The 15,452-nt window shown below is 34.1% G+C and overlaps 2 protein-coding genes across 2 annotated transcripts in view; one reads left to right on the top strand and one right to left on the bottom strand.

Annotated features, from left to right (window-relative positions):
* The window catches only part of LOC134843552 (cilia- and flagella-associated protein 65-like), a 340,046-nt gene that overhangs the window by 129,736 nt on the left and 194,858 nt on the right, over positions 1-15,452 (top strand). The gene's annotated exons all lie outside the window — the stretch shown is intronic.
* LOC134844294 (uncharacterized) lies at positions 7,821-10,263 on the bottom strand. The gene is made up of 2 exons (XM_063860908.1): positions 10,130-10,263; positions 7,821-9,616 (listed from the first exon to the last, which is right to left on the bottom strand). The coding sequence occupies exons 1-2, from the start codon at positions 10,247-10,249 to the stop codon at positions 8,117-8,119; spliced, it is 1,620 nt and encodes a 539-aa protein (XP_063716978.1). The 5' UTR covers positions 10,250-10,263; the 3' UTR covers positions 7,821-8,116.

Raw genomic sequence — 15,452 nt, 5'->3', positions numbered from 1 at the left:
AGTCTTAAGGAATACAGGCTTAAAAATGTTAAAATTAGGAATTAGACACTAGGCTTATCCAAGAAAACAGCAACATAGGAATAAGATGATTAATCAAAAATCGGTCAAGTTTTGTTTTCGGAAAAATTAAAACCACTTTTCCACCGAAATGAAAAACTACCTGGCATCGTGTCTATAGGTTACGAAAATAACCTAGAGATAAGGCTGGTTCAGCGCAACACAGATGGTAAGAAAAGAATCAATCACAATTCGAACATAACCTTAACTTTCTCCAAACATTTTTTCGTAAAAAGATAATACCAAAAATTTTTCTAAAAAGGAGTAAAAAATATATTGTTCTTCAAAGCTTGAATTATAATACAATATTAAAACCTATTCAAAAATTACAGAATCATACAGAATCAAGTACTAAGTATCGTTTTATGAAAACTCAAACTCAAAGGATTAAACAAAATTAAAGCATAAGAAAAAGCTGATCAATTTTTTAAACCAGGTGTTTTTTTTAAATTTATATGATGATTTGAAAATCCAGCTAATTCAGAAAATCAGAAGATCAAATTTAAAAAGTTACCAACGAACACTCGATTGAAGGTCGAAATGAACAAAAAAGACAACTAATGGCTGATTTGGACAAAACAATGAAATAGAAAAGGAACAATTGACTGCAAACCATAGATTGTGAAAACCATGAAAGGATAAAAACCTTGCACAGCTTTCTCTAAAAACAGCTAAAACATGATTCAAAACGAATAAAAGGAAAACTTTATTAAAGTTACATATCTAAAAAAATCACTGAATAATTGTTCGTTGCGCAACAGAAAATAATAAATCATTGAGATTTTTTTTTGTGAAACAGGATTACTGGAAGCTTTCATAAACAAAAAAAGGAGTCCGAACTTTTTCTTTCAAAAAAATAAAAAAAAAGACAAATCATTGCAAAGATTGTAAAAATGATAAGGGAGCTTTCGTGAAAAAACCTGAAGAAACAAAAAACTTAAAATAAATAAGAAATCAGTGCAACACATTAGAGAAGAATAGAACGGAAGTAACTAGTTACTAACTTTGTTCAAATTACATAATTAAAAAGAATAAATCACTGCATAGCAATTTGAATAGATAAAAGTAACAAATAAGGGGAAAATAAATTGATTTGAATCATAACAAACAGCTGCGAACCCTTTTGAAAAAACCTTAAAGAATAACTGCTAAGCTTTTTCAAACAAAAAAAAATAAACACTCGATTGGGTAACACTTTTTCTCAACCCTAAATCATTCAGCATGTGACAAAATGAATCATTCAATTAGGAAAAACATATTTTTAAAGGAAAAAGTGAATGAACTGAAAACAAAAAAACTAAATTTATAGAAATCAGTACGCTTTAAACAGAAGGCCGTCAATCACAATCTTGACATTACACATCCTTTCAAGAGACTGCGCTGTCCTCAAAACGTATTTTAAACGGTAAAATCAATTTTTCTCCAGCCAAAACTCTTTGCCGAAAAAAACTTGACCCGAAAAATCGCTAGTCGTAGGCCCTCGTAGCCAGATCATTTAAAATTCTTGAACTTTTTCTCGTTACGGTTACTGCTTCTACTAACAGTACCAAGTCCCTATAGCTTCCATAACACCCGCAGAGCAAGATGGAGGCTTTTCATACAGCGGACACCTAATTGAGCCCATGCGGCAGTAACCAATGAACAAGATGGGATTCAGCTTTCAAAAGACAAACTGAAGCCCAAAGTCAAGAATAGTTTTAGCAGAACGTAATTAATGCTCAAAATAAATGCTCAAAATAACCCGGATTTATGTTTTAAAAAACGATATAAAAACAGTGAAATAAAACATCCAATGAAAGCCCACAGGCTAACAGTAACGTGTAAACTTATTTGCACAGCATAGCTTTAAAAAATGCTTAAACATGCCAATATAGAAACTTCTTAAACATGGCTGGAAATGTCTCGCTCATCATAATAGATAAATTAGTAGTATGATTATCATGATTATGACTATTATTATAATCATTATTAGTAATGTTAAACTTTGTATGCTGTTTAGGCCACTGGTGCAGTTGGAGTCTTCTGTCACGCGCGACTGATTCTATGTTTGAATCTGTCCGCTGGGAGCGTCTCGTCAGCCTCACGTTTGTATGGTTTTCATTCACTAGTGCCACCATATATTCTTTGTTAAGTTGCTTGCCTTATCTATACGGTTTTTGCTGAGTTTGGCTTTAAAATTAAGCTGCTTTTTCGCTGCGCTTTTGAGGCTTCAATTTAGCTGAGAGTGGGGGCAAACTGTACATTTTCTTGCACAGAATTTGTCTTGTGATTTCTGCTGCGTGTTGATATGTTATGTTTTGCTATGCTTTTTATTACGTTTTGATTGGATAAATATTATGTTTTTCTAGGCCACTGACGCAGTTGGTTCATGGCTGGTTCTCAGTGTGGACTGAGAAAACATAGCAAAAATTATACCACAAAAAACTCAAAACACATCAGCCTCGAACAAAAAAGGTTCATTTTTCATTACATATTTGTCTGATCTTAAAAACTTCCATACTAGTCTTTTGCAAAAGGCAGAAGTTTGTTGCAGGTAACAAAATCTGCTAAAGCTTAACCATTAAGTTATTTCTGAAAAAATTTGGTGAATCTTCACTAGGTTTCATAAGGAAGGGAAAACGAAGATGTTTTTTTTTGCTAAAATCTGATCCAAATATATTTTTTGGTTTTTTGATTTTTTCAAATATTTTGTGGCCAAAAGTAGATTTAGAATGATATTTTCTATAACTTCATTACCAATTTTTGAGCCAAAATCTGAGTTTCTTAATTGATTTTCTGTATATTTTAGTGTTCAAAACAGGGGCGGATTTCGGGTGGGACGGACGCCCCCCCCTTCAGGGATTCGACCCCCTGCCGATCCAAAGGGTCCTCCCTTTGGTACTTTTTAAGAAATACATTTTTGGCCGACAGAACCTAAATTTTTTCTAAAGGCGCCTCAGGCGCCAATATATACTAACTTTGAGGGGGAGCGCGCGCCAAAAAAAAACGCAATTTTTTTGTCAAAATTTTCCAAAAAGTGCCCAAAAACGGCTTTTTTAACCTGTTTTTTCAAAAAATTGCCTGCGGCACAGAAAATTTGCCCAAAACAGCGTCGTCTTTTTAGTGCTTTAGGAGGGCTCGGAAAATCAATTTGGTCGACATAAAAAAAGGTCGTCAAAATTTTCGAAAAAATCCGCCCCCTCGAGAAAATCCTAAAATCCTAGATCCGCCCCTGGTTCAAAATGTGATTCATTTTGACCAACTTTCTAGTCTTGTAACATAATTTTGATCACACATGTGATTTACCTTGAGAATTTTTAATGGTTATTTTGTTTATATTTGTCCTCAAAAAATACGATTCAAATTGACCAAATTCATAATGTTTCAACGTAAATTTGGCTCAAATGTCAACTTTTTAGCTCAACTATAACTCAATTTTTTATTCATGTTCTCGAAAAGAATTTTAAGCTAATCATAGCTCAAGAAGAATTATAATAGATTATCTACAGATTATATAAGAGTTTTCTGCAAAAGGAAATCGATCATCGAGGCACTACAATCCATTTAATTCTGGTGAAACAGAAACGATTGGTTTTGAGCGTCTTTCATGACAATCTTTGTCTGCTTAAAATTGAAGAATTGATCTCTTCTTCGAATTTTCTTTCTAATTACTCGATAGTCCATTATGGATTCCGGCTTCTTTCCATTCTATGCGCATCCAGTTCAAAAATCTACACGGAACATTCTTGAAAGAAATCAACACGATCTCTCTGTTTGTTTTTTCTTTGAAGTAAAGGATGTGCTTCAAAGTGCCCGAGAACAGCAGCTGGTAGCACAAGTTGGTCAAATCAACTCCGGTAATCGCAAAAAAACACCCCATAATTGGTCTTTGCGACTTTATAAGCAGCAGCTTTGCTTTGTAGGTGTAATTATCTGCAAAAAAAATTAGACTTAGCAAGTCCCAGAACCATTTCAGCATATAATATGCAAACAAGCGTTTAACGTACCTCCGGTGCTTCAAACAGATTACTGAACGTGAAAGAAGCTTATAGAAAATAGTCTCAAAAAAGCCAAATGAATGCAACCACAACAATAGTCAGGGGAGTCCAACAACACTCGTGATTTCAAAATTTGAACAATAAAAATAATTTCAACTTGAAGGTTTTTTAAACTAATATGGTCCAATAACTTCCAAAGCTACTGGATTTCAGATCTTCGTAGTTTTTACTCATAAACGATGAAACCCTAATGGCCGAGAGCATTCGACTGCATATTCTATACTTGATACAGGGGCAAAGCTTCGCTTCGCGAGCACTAGCGAGAACACGAGAAAAAGCAGCTCTATAAAGTGCAATAAGAAAAAGTATAAATAAGCCTCGAATTAGAAAAAATTCGTCTACGACTCGGACTCGATCTGCGACCAGGAGATTATGAGTCTATCCACACTAACCACTCAGCCACGGATGCTCAATGAATCACTAGCCAAAAATAAAACAGAGAACAGATGCTATGACTTTCCAATGCTACAGATCGTGATAATAGCAAAAGTGCCACCAATGAGTGAACACTTTTATTTGAGAGTTAGGTTAACAAAAAGTAGATGCGTATTTTAACAGAACGCTTCGCAAGCTCGTTAGCATAAAAAAATGAAACAATTTCATTTACAAAATCATCAAAGAAATATATGGGATTGATAATCCAGCGTAATAAATTTTTTCAAAAAATCAAATATCAGACTATAATTTAATTTTAAATTTACGGAAAACATTTTGAAACATCATACAATAACCCAATTGGAAAATTTACACAGAGGCGAAGCTGAGCTTTGCACCACTTGCGATACAAAACAAGACAGCCGGTAAGTCGAAAAGAATCGAAAATTTCGAAAAAACAAGATCTATCAATAAGGCTAGTTTTGAAACAGCCAAGACAATATAATGTGAAACTAGCATCGAAAGAAAAATTATGAAGCGGTAATAAAGCCGGAAATACCTTAACAGAAACCCTTTAGGCCATTTTTTTTTGAATTAGCAAAACCCCCCACACCCTCAAACAAACACACACACACGCACACACACACACACAAACTTTATTCACGCGTCAAGAGAAACAAAATGCGGCCACTATGCCGATATAATATTGGCCGAAACCTATTCAGCCAAACAAAAAGGATAAAACTAAAGCCGAAAAAATTAAGACTAATAAAAAGTTAATTAGTCCCCCTTCACCCTCAAAACACATACGCAGCCCGTAAAACGACGCAATATAAGGCGAAAAAAAGATAACACGAAAAAATTTTGAATATTTTTAAAGAGTAATAAGAAATTATTAAGTCGCCCCTCCACCTCAAAACACAGACACGCACACACAAACTTTTCTCGCCCAATGAAAGGTGCAATACGCCATCATTAAACCGATATAAAATTGGCCGAAACTTATCAAGCCGAAAAAAAAATTGTTGTCACGAAAACTTGAACTATAATTTCTATTAAATTTTTTATAGCATTTTGTGCGATCCAGAGGTGAGCATTAAAATTATGTTTCCCTTAAAACTACTCAAGACTAGGCCACTAAACTGATATAAAATAGGCCGAAGCCTATTAAGTCGAAAAAAGAACGCAAAAAAAATGTTAACACAGGAAAAACTGAGCTTCGCACCACTTGCGATACAACACGAGAAAATTGAAAAAGAAGTCAAAAAACTAGATCTATCAAAATCAATAAAACTAGTTTTGAAACAAAAACATGCCAAAACAATATATGTGAAACTGGCATCGGAACATAACTTACCAAGGGTAAAAAAAATTTTGGCAAAAAATGTTTGAGCCAAAAAAATCAACAAGATTTAAGACTCATGAAAAGTCCCCCTTGCCCTCGAAACATTCAAAAAAAATTACTTGCTCGTCATCAAATGAAATAATATGAGACAACTAAGCCGATATAATAAAGCCCGAAACCTATTCAGTCCAAAAAAAGGAAATAAAAAAATGAAAAAATTAAGACTAATAAGAGTTATTAAGCCCCCCTCGCCCTCAAAACAAAGACTAGCACAAGCTAATCTTTTATGCTCGTCAAAGGACGCAATGTGAGGCCGATAAATCGATATTATATAGGCAGAACCTATAAAGCCGAAAAAAAAGGAATAAGGCAATAAAAAATTGTCATGAAACATTTGAACTATATTTCTATTAAGATGTTAAGCCCTTTGAGCAAGCCAGAGGTAAGCATAAAAATGTTTCCATTGAAACGGTTCGAAATTATGTCAGTAAATCGATAAAACATAGGCCGGAATCATTTGTGCAGATCAAAGCTTTCAATTGAAAGAAAAAATTCCATACGATACAAAAAAATCAAAAACAAACAGCACAGGTAAATCAGAAAACTAAAAGAGTGTATAACGTAAGAAAAATTAAACAAGCAATTTAGTGGGATGGTAAAATTAAAGCGGAAAGTAAGCCGACAAAAAGTAAACCGAAAGCGATGAAGTCGAAAACTTAAAAAAATACAAAACATCATTTAATTCGAACTGCGAACTTATTGAAAAAACACTAGAAAGGATGCAAAGTGATAGTGACAGACCAATTAGCGCAAAAATACGCACATACTGCATGCATGTCATGCACTGCGTGCAGGCTGAAATCAGTGGACAAAGTTGTTAAAGGGAAAAAAGTCTAGTTCCCCATTGCAATACCCTTGCTATCGGACGGGTTAAAAAAATAGGGTAGAAAACGACATTTGCATCCGCTGGTAGTAAGTTTACATCTCCGCGCCAAAAGGTCGACAATTTAATTTTGGAATTTTTTTTATTTTGAAATTTAATAATTTTGAAAGTTTTCAAAATAGACAAAAACATCATATCTAAGAAAATAAAAAGTATTGAGAAGTCATTTTTTAAGTCCAGATCCTGAAAGTTCTTTTGACTTTTGAAAAATTACAAAACTGCTTATCTTCGAAACTAAGATGATTTAAGCAAACAAACTTGATAACGAGATCTGCGACCTCTGAGATCACCCTGAGACCACCCCACTATAAGGAATTTCAAAACTTGAAAAGTTCTATTTAAATTCATTTTAAAAAAAAAACAACTTTAAAATATTGAAAAAACATCACATCTCGGAAACCAAATGCATTTGAGCAGTCACTCTTGGAGACAAGATTTGCAACCTCTCAGAGTACCCCGACAGCACCTGACTACATGGTTGAGAATTTCAAACTTTGTGAAAACTTTTAAATCTAAATTTCCTAATTTTTTTTATAAAATCATAAAAAATGTCTTATCTCGAAGTTTAACAAAAGTTGAGCAGTCATAATTGGAGACAAGATGTGCAGCTCCCGAGTGTACCCTGACAGCATCTCACAGTATAGAGTTCAGAAATTCAACTTTCTTCTGAGAAAACTTTTGAAAAAATCATAAAAAGCGTCATATTTCGGAAACTAAACGGACTTGAGCAGTCATATTTAAGGAAAAGTTTTGCAACCCCTGCAACTACCGTGGCAACACCCAAATACAGGGTTAAGAATTTCAACGTTTACCAAGTTTTTATATCTAATTTCTTTGTAAATTTTAAAAAAAATCATAAGCAAACGTCATATTTCGGAAACTAAAAGGCTTTGAGCATTCAAATTTGGAGGCAAGATTTGCAACCCCTGAGAGTAACCTGAGAACCCATATTTTCTGTTCAATTCCCGACACTGGGATTTTATTTCTCTGATATTCATTTTCTTGACTATTAAAAAAGATGTCTGGATAATACATATTGAATTGCAATCTCACTATTGCTTATTTATACCTTTTGTATAGATTTGGAAAACTTGTAGATTAAAAGGGAATAGTTGTCTAATTTATAGCAAATATGATATTTAAAATATACTTATGTACAACAATTTTTCCTAAAACAATTTCAGTCATATTTTCGTTAAACAAACTCGAGCATTCAGTCAAGTGACAGACAAGTCAATAAATATTAAGTCAGGAAGGACTAATTATAAATCAACTTTTTTGCGAATTATTTTGTTTTTATGCATTAGTGATGTGTATCAATAAATAATCTTCGAACGTCTCCAATTTATAAGGAACCCCTCACTGGATAGTGAAATAGCTAGAAATGACACGATTCCAGTCCAACGAGACACCAAGTCTTCGCCATAAATCAATGGTCCCATTAGATATCACTTTCTTCTTAAGCACGAGTACATCATTTTGACAGACGAAGAATTTCAACTCGTGATTTCTAAGAAAAATTTCGTTTCTTTTTAACCAGAAATCAGTGATGTAAATTTGAATCCGTTTGTCAACTCTGTATTTTATATCCAGATATTGCAACTTCGTTTGATCCTTCAACAAAGCTGTTATACTTCTGATATCTATTTTATCGCATCCACGCCAATCTATTGCCAGAACAACGAACAAATATTGCGAATTTTTTATCACTGGCACATCACGAAACATTTCAATTTTCGTTCGCTCGCTGACAGAATACCAACAATCAGAAACTACCCGTTTTTTCATGTAATCCTGAGGATAACCTTTAACCAAGCACTTGACTTCCACGCAGTTTGTGAAATCAGTTGACGAATAAGCATATCTAACTATTCGCGAGAAGGGAAGTTTTTTTGCCTTTTCATCGAACGTGAACACAAACTTCTGAGGATAATCAATACTAAAACTCTTGATTTCCCTACAATTGGAGAAATAAGGGAAAAAATAAGCATCACTAACTACACGCGAACAGGGAAGTTGAAATTTCTCAAGGGCCAGGTTTGGTAGTTCAAAGGGATAAAAAGGCGCCTTCACGTAAAAATATTTCAAATTGCAGAAGGTAGCATTAATAAAACCAACGAGCATTTCAATATCTTGAGTTCTAATTGGCTGCTGAAACAGTTCTAGCTCGGTGACAGTCCTTGATACGTAAAAATCGTCATCATAACAGGCTCGCCCTATGTTTATCCTTCTAATCGATATCGCTGATAGATGTATCAATTTCTTGAAGTAGGAAAATTTGGAAGAGTCAATAGTCAAATCAGGAACATTGAATTTCTTCAATTGCATACACGACTTTAAAATGTCTGCGTTCAACATCCGATTTCCGAGGTTCAATTCGAAGTCAGTAACTCGCCAGTAGTCGTAAGCTATGGGCTTTATTTTAGCGCCCGAGAGACCGCAGAGCTTGAGCTTAATTGTAGTGAAATCATTAAATACGTAGGGTCTCAAAGCGCACACTATGCACGAAAAAGGACCGCTATCACACAAGGAAACTTGATACACCGTTTGTTTAAAAAGATCAGAAAAATCTGCCAAGATGTCTTCAGTCTCCGCTATTAATCTACGTTGGCTAACACAAGAGACAAACTTTATGTCGATTTCTTCGAACTTCCACTGACAATTATTCCATATACTCTTAAGAAAAAGTCTGAATTGAGGGGGCCAGAAATTCATTTGACCAATGCGGAATAGAAGATCGCTGAGCAGGTAGCGTTTATTAATGTTGATCGTCAATTTGAGCCTCAAGTCGCATCTGCTTATCAGCACGAAGAAGCGTTTGCACGTTCTCCGAAGGTTAATCACTTCCCTGAAGAATCCCTGAAAAATATGTTTGCGTAACAAAGAACTTGAATCGATAAGATACATTTGTCAAACTCCTCAGCGTTTTTCACAAAAGATCAAAATAAAAACTCAAGATAGCACGGAAAACTTGATACAAGTATTTTATTTAGGATCGCCAAAGAAATGACCAAATTTTTTCAAATCATAATGACATCCTTTAAAACGATATTAAACTCTTGCTTCATGCATCACTTTCAACCAAACTAAAATTTAACATAGCCCAAACAAAGGTCAAATGGTAAACATCGTCAAACAACAAAACTCAGAAAAACAAAAATGCCAATGAACTCCGAAACTAAAAAAGATCAACGAATCTTTTTCAAACTTGAAATTTCAAAAATCTGCCCTGATTGACACCTTTTGATATAAATGTGCATTTTGTTATTTTTGGGCATAATTTTGCATAGATCTCATTCGAAGGTCTTGAATTTTAAAATCAAAAGTCAATCAGAAAAATAAAAAAAGTCATATTTAATATACAATTATTACCTCTCTAATCAGCATTTGACATATTGTATCAATGTACACCTCGCGTAAGTTCAGAATAGATGCACCATGACACGTAGGCTTAACCGACCCATAATCAATCGAAGATTTGGACAGTGACATCACAAAACAAATTCAAATCTGAAATAAAGGAAAAATAAAGATGTACAGCTATACATACAACAGCACTCGCAATTAGAGTAAGATTTATTTAGTTTTAATTTGGGTGAAAAGGGGACGGGGTGTGGGGTCTATGAATTTATGAAATGGCTTTGATAGTTTTTTCACATAACACTCAAGGGCAGATCTAAGATTTTTTTTCTTAAACAGGACCTATTTTGACCAAGTTTTGCGCCGCTTGCAATTTTTTGAAAACAAAGAAACCAAAAAAAAAACAAGTCCCCCCCAAATCCTCTACCTTGTACAAACAAGCACTTACGCGACGTGTCAACTGGTATCTGTTAAAACTTTTAAAGCAGACCAGTTAACCCAATTGTGAATCTTATAACCCCGTGAGCTTCTTATCAGAAGTCTTAAAATCGAAAAGAACTTTTTTGAAATATAAAGAACGCCCCGATTTTTGTTAAATGAAAGTGTCAACAACCTAAAGTTTAGACAAAAACAAAATATGTCTATGATTGCAAATGCACTCATGCAATTATTCATGGGAGCGACTTGAGTAGTTATTTATCTGCTCTCAATTAAAGCACTTTAAAAAACGAAAAAAAAAAGAGTTTATTTGTACTTCAAAGCATTTGAGGTTTAATGGTAAGTATAAATCATTCAAAAACCATGATCATTCAATTACCAAAAAGTATCTTTGTTGCTGTGGAAGGAAAAGTTTGATATTCAAAATTTTAAGAGTATATTCTTCTGTACGTTCAACTGACCGCAAATCTGATCGTTTTTATTCGGAAATTCGACGATTACATACAGAAACCATAACAATCATAAAGATTTTGAACCAATAACAGAAAAAATGGGACATCAGCGCTAAGAGTTTTTGTAAGCACCTAATCTTATCACTTTGTCGTATCCATCTTTTTTAATGTTTACTGAAAAAATTTCCTGAAATGACCAAATACAGATTATGGCGAGAAAAAGTAGCCTGTGATGATCAAAAAGTTAGTACGCAAAGAGCCATCAGGGATACCAAATGACGTTCCGGGTACACTTTGAAACTGCGACAGACTGAAAACAATTTGTTTTCGAGAAAATCGATTTTTCATGATTTTTTCTGACACTTGTTTTTAAAAACAAAACTATTGTTTTTGTGAAAAATTTCATTAAAAATTTAAATGTTGAAACAATAAAAGGGCACGTTAGCATCTTAAAAAAGTGTAAATCTTTCCGGAAAAATGACCGTCTGAAATAATTTAGTATCAGGAATTCACTCATTTAAAAAAAAATAATCGTTTTGATTTTAAAGTAGACTTCAAAACCCGGATTTTTGGTTGTTAAGAAAATTTTCAATTGCTATTTACATGCTATCAGAAATGTCAAATTAGGTTGAAAATTTATGGTGAAAATATGAAATTTTATATTACAGGTAGTTAGTTATATCAGCTTGCTTTTAAAAAGTTCACTTTGAAAGATTTTCCTGCTGTTAGTGCAGACTTTTAGTGGAAAAAATGTTATCATTCTTGAGGCTTTCTTATTTGCCATCAGGGGCGGATCTAGGATTCTCTCGAGAGGGGGGGGGGGGGTTTGCGAATTTTTAAAAAAAATGTCGAAAATTTTGTCGATGTTTTTTTTAGGTCAACCGAATTGATTTTTTCGAGCTCTCCCTTAGTACCGTTTAGTCCCTGTTGTGGCCAAATTTTCTTCGCCGCAGGCCAAATTTTGAAAAAAGTCCAAAAAAGGCGTTTTTAGGCACTTTTTGGAAAAATTTGACCAAAAAATAGCGTTTTTTCGGCCCGCGCCGAAGGCGCCTTCACAAAAATTTTAGGGTCTGTCGGCCAAAAATGGTGGATTTCCTAAAAAGTACCAAGGGGACCCCCCTTTGGGTCGGCAAGACGTCGAACCCTGAGGGTGGGGGCATCCGCTCCCTCTAAATCCGCCCCTGTTTGCCACATAAAAAAACCAAAACGAATGTAAGGTCAGTTAATTTTGCTTTAGCTCGCAAGCACAGACTTTCTGCAGAAATTATATTTAAATTGTTGTATGGAGCAAAAAGCGTGTTTCAGTTTGTTTCATGAATTAAAACAGCATCAACTGTTTTGTCAAATTAGCAATAAAATTTCAATACAAAGGCTCTTGAATTACCAATTATGTAAAAAAGCCAAAAAAAGAAGCATTAATATTTGCGTATAACGCTACGCTTCTCTTGTACAAAAAAAAATACTCTGAAAAAATTAAGTGCAGTCTACTGTAATCGAACCTAGATTTGATTACTAGCAGTTGCCAATAACGGCTATGCCGCATCAAAAGTTGATTTCCCAACAATTGATTATAGTTGGTATCAAATGTTAATTGTGTCTCTGAAGTTAAGTCAGGACTCTGTGACCTCAGTTGGCTCATCGACTGTCCCCTCTGAGTTTCTTGTACAGGCAACTCAGGCGCCTCTTTTGGGATCCAATGAAACTATTGATTTTTTTGAAAGTTTGCTATCATATAATACTATAGATTGTTGATTCTTTTATAATAAAGTTTCCAATCATTGCTTTCCTATAAGACAAAATCGCAAAGGTTTGCTTAAACACACAATTATTCATGGGAGCGACTTGAGTAGTTATTTATCTGCTCTCAATTAAAGCACTTTAAAAAACGAAAAAAAAGTGTTTATTTGTACTTCAAAGCATTTGAGGTTTAATGGTAAGTATAAATCATTCAAAAACCATGATCATTCAATTACCAAAAAGTATCTTTGTTGCTGTGGAAGGAAAAGTTTGATATTCAAAATTTTAAGAGTATATTCTTCTGTACGTTCAACTGACCGCAAATCTGATCGTTTTTATTCGGAAATTCGACGATTACATACAGAAACCATAACAATCATAAAGATTTTGAACCAATAACAGAAAAAATGGGACATCAGCGCTAAGAGTTTTTGTAAGCACCTAATCTTATCACTTTGTCGTATCCATCTTTTTTAATGTTTACTGAAAAAATTTCCTGAAATGACCAAATACAGATTATGGCGAGAAAAAGTAGCCTGTGATGATCAAAAAGTTAGTACGCAAAGAGCCATCAGGGATACCAAATGACGTTCCGGGTACACTTTGAAACTGCGACAGACTGAAAACAATTTGTTTTCGAGAAAATTGATTTTTCATGATTTTTTCTGACACTTGTTTTTAAAAACAAAACTATTGTTTTTGTGAAAAATTTCATTAAAAATTTAAATGTTGAAACAATAAAAGGGCACGTTAGCATCTTAAAAAAGTGTAAATCTTTCCGGAAAAATGAGCGTCTGAAATAATTTAGTATCAGGAATTCACTCATTTAAAAAAAAATAATCGTTTTGATTTTAAAGTAGACTTCAAAACCCGGATTTTTAGTTGTTAAGAAAATTTTCAATTGCTATTTACATGCTATCAGAAATGTCAAATTAGGTTGAAAATTTATGGTGAAAATATGAAATTTTATATTACAGGTAGTTAGTTATATCAGCTTGCTTTTAAAAAGTTCACTTTGAAAGATTTTCCTGCTGTTAGTGCAGACTTTTAGTGGAAAAAATGTTATCATTCTTGAGGCTTTCTTATTTGCCATCAGGGGCGGATCTAGGATTCTCTCGAGAGGGGGGGGGGTTTGCGAATTTTTAAAAAAAATGTCGAAAATTTTGTCGATGTCTTTTTTAGGTCAACCGAATTGATTTTTTCGAGCTCTCCCTTAGTACCGTTTAGTCCCTGTTGTGGCCAAATTTTCTTCGCCGCAGGCCAAATTTTGAAAAAAGTCCAAAAAAGGCGTTTTTAGGCACTTTTTGGAAAAATTTGACCAAAAAATAGCGTTTTTTCGGCCCGCGCCGAAGGCGCCTTCACAAAAATTTTAGGGTCTGTCGGCCAAAAATGGTGGATTTCCTAAAAAGTACCAAGGGGACCCCCCTTTGGGTCGGCAAGACGTCGAACCCTGAGGGTGGGGGCATCCGCTCCCTCTAAATCCGCCCCTGTTTGCCACATAAAAAAACCAAAACGAATGTAAGGTCAGTTAATTTTGCTTTAGCTCGCAAGCACAGACTTTCTGCAGAAATTATATTTAAATTGTTGTATGGAGCAAAAAGCGTGTTTCAGTTTGTTTCATGAATTAAAACAGCATCAACTGTTTTGTCAAATTAGCAATAAAATTTCAATACAAAGGCTCTTGAATTACCAATTATGTAAAAAAGCCAAAAAAAGAAGCATTAATATTTGCGTATAACGCTACGCTTCTCTTGTACAAAAAAATACTCTGAAAAAATTAAGTGCAGTCTACTGTAATCGAACCTAGATTTGATTACTAGCAGTTGCCAATAACGGCTATGCCGCATCAAAAGTTGATTTCCCAACAATTGATTATAGTTGGTATCAAATGTTAATTGTGTCTCTGAAGTTAAGTCAGGACTCTGTGACCTCAGTTGGCTCATCGACTGTCCCCTCTGAGTTTCTTGTACAGGCAACTCAGGCGCGTCTTTTGGGATCCAATGAAACTATTGATTTTTTTGAAAGTTTGCTATCATATAATACTATAGATTGTTGATTCTTTTATAATAAAGTTTCCAATCATTGCTTTCCTATAAGACAAAATCGCAAAGGTTTGCTTAAACACAAAAAAGCTGAAAAAATTGTCGTCTAAAACTTGAAAGTTATCAACATTTTAGCAAATAAATAGAAATGAAATACCTGGAATCTTGAACATAAATGGGTTGTTTTAAAAAATCATTATTTGATTTTCATAGCTAGAAATGGAAGTGATCCGACAAAAAAGTGAAGATTCGTTAAAAAAAAGCTGGAGAAATTCTTGGAAGTTGACTAACGGCACCTCATTTTTGCAAAACCTGGTCTATCACAGGATTCCATTCATTGCGTTCCTATAAGTAAGGGGAAAAAGCACAAAAAAATAGAAGTAATTTTCAAGGTTGAAAAAAAACTGCAAAAAACTCAGAACTACTATATATATTTTTTTTGAGAACTCCAAAACATTTGGAATCAATATGACATTCTAACATCGAGGAGAAGCTGAGCTTCGCACCACTTGCGATACAAATATGAATGGCTATGAAAATCAAAACGAAAAAAAATTCGATAAATCGTTTTTGTCAATAAAAATTGCAACAAAAGCCAAAAATACCCGGAACAAAAATGCCTGCACCATTCGAAGCTCTACAGCGAGATTTAGAAATGCTATACAG

The sequence above is a fragment of the Symsagittifera roscoffensis genome, chromosome 4, assembly GCF_963678635.1.
Source record: "Symsagittifera roscoffensis chromosome 4, txSymRosc1.1, whole genome shotgun sequence".
Taxonomy (NCBI): Eukaryota; Metazoa; Xenacoelomorpha; order Acoela; family Convolutidae; genus Symsagittifera; species Symsagittifera roscoffensis.
The sequence above is the reverse complement of the archived record's forward strand: the minus strand, read 5'-3'. Positions and strand labels throughout refer to the sequence as shown.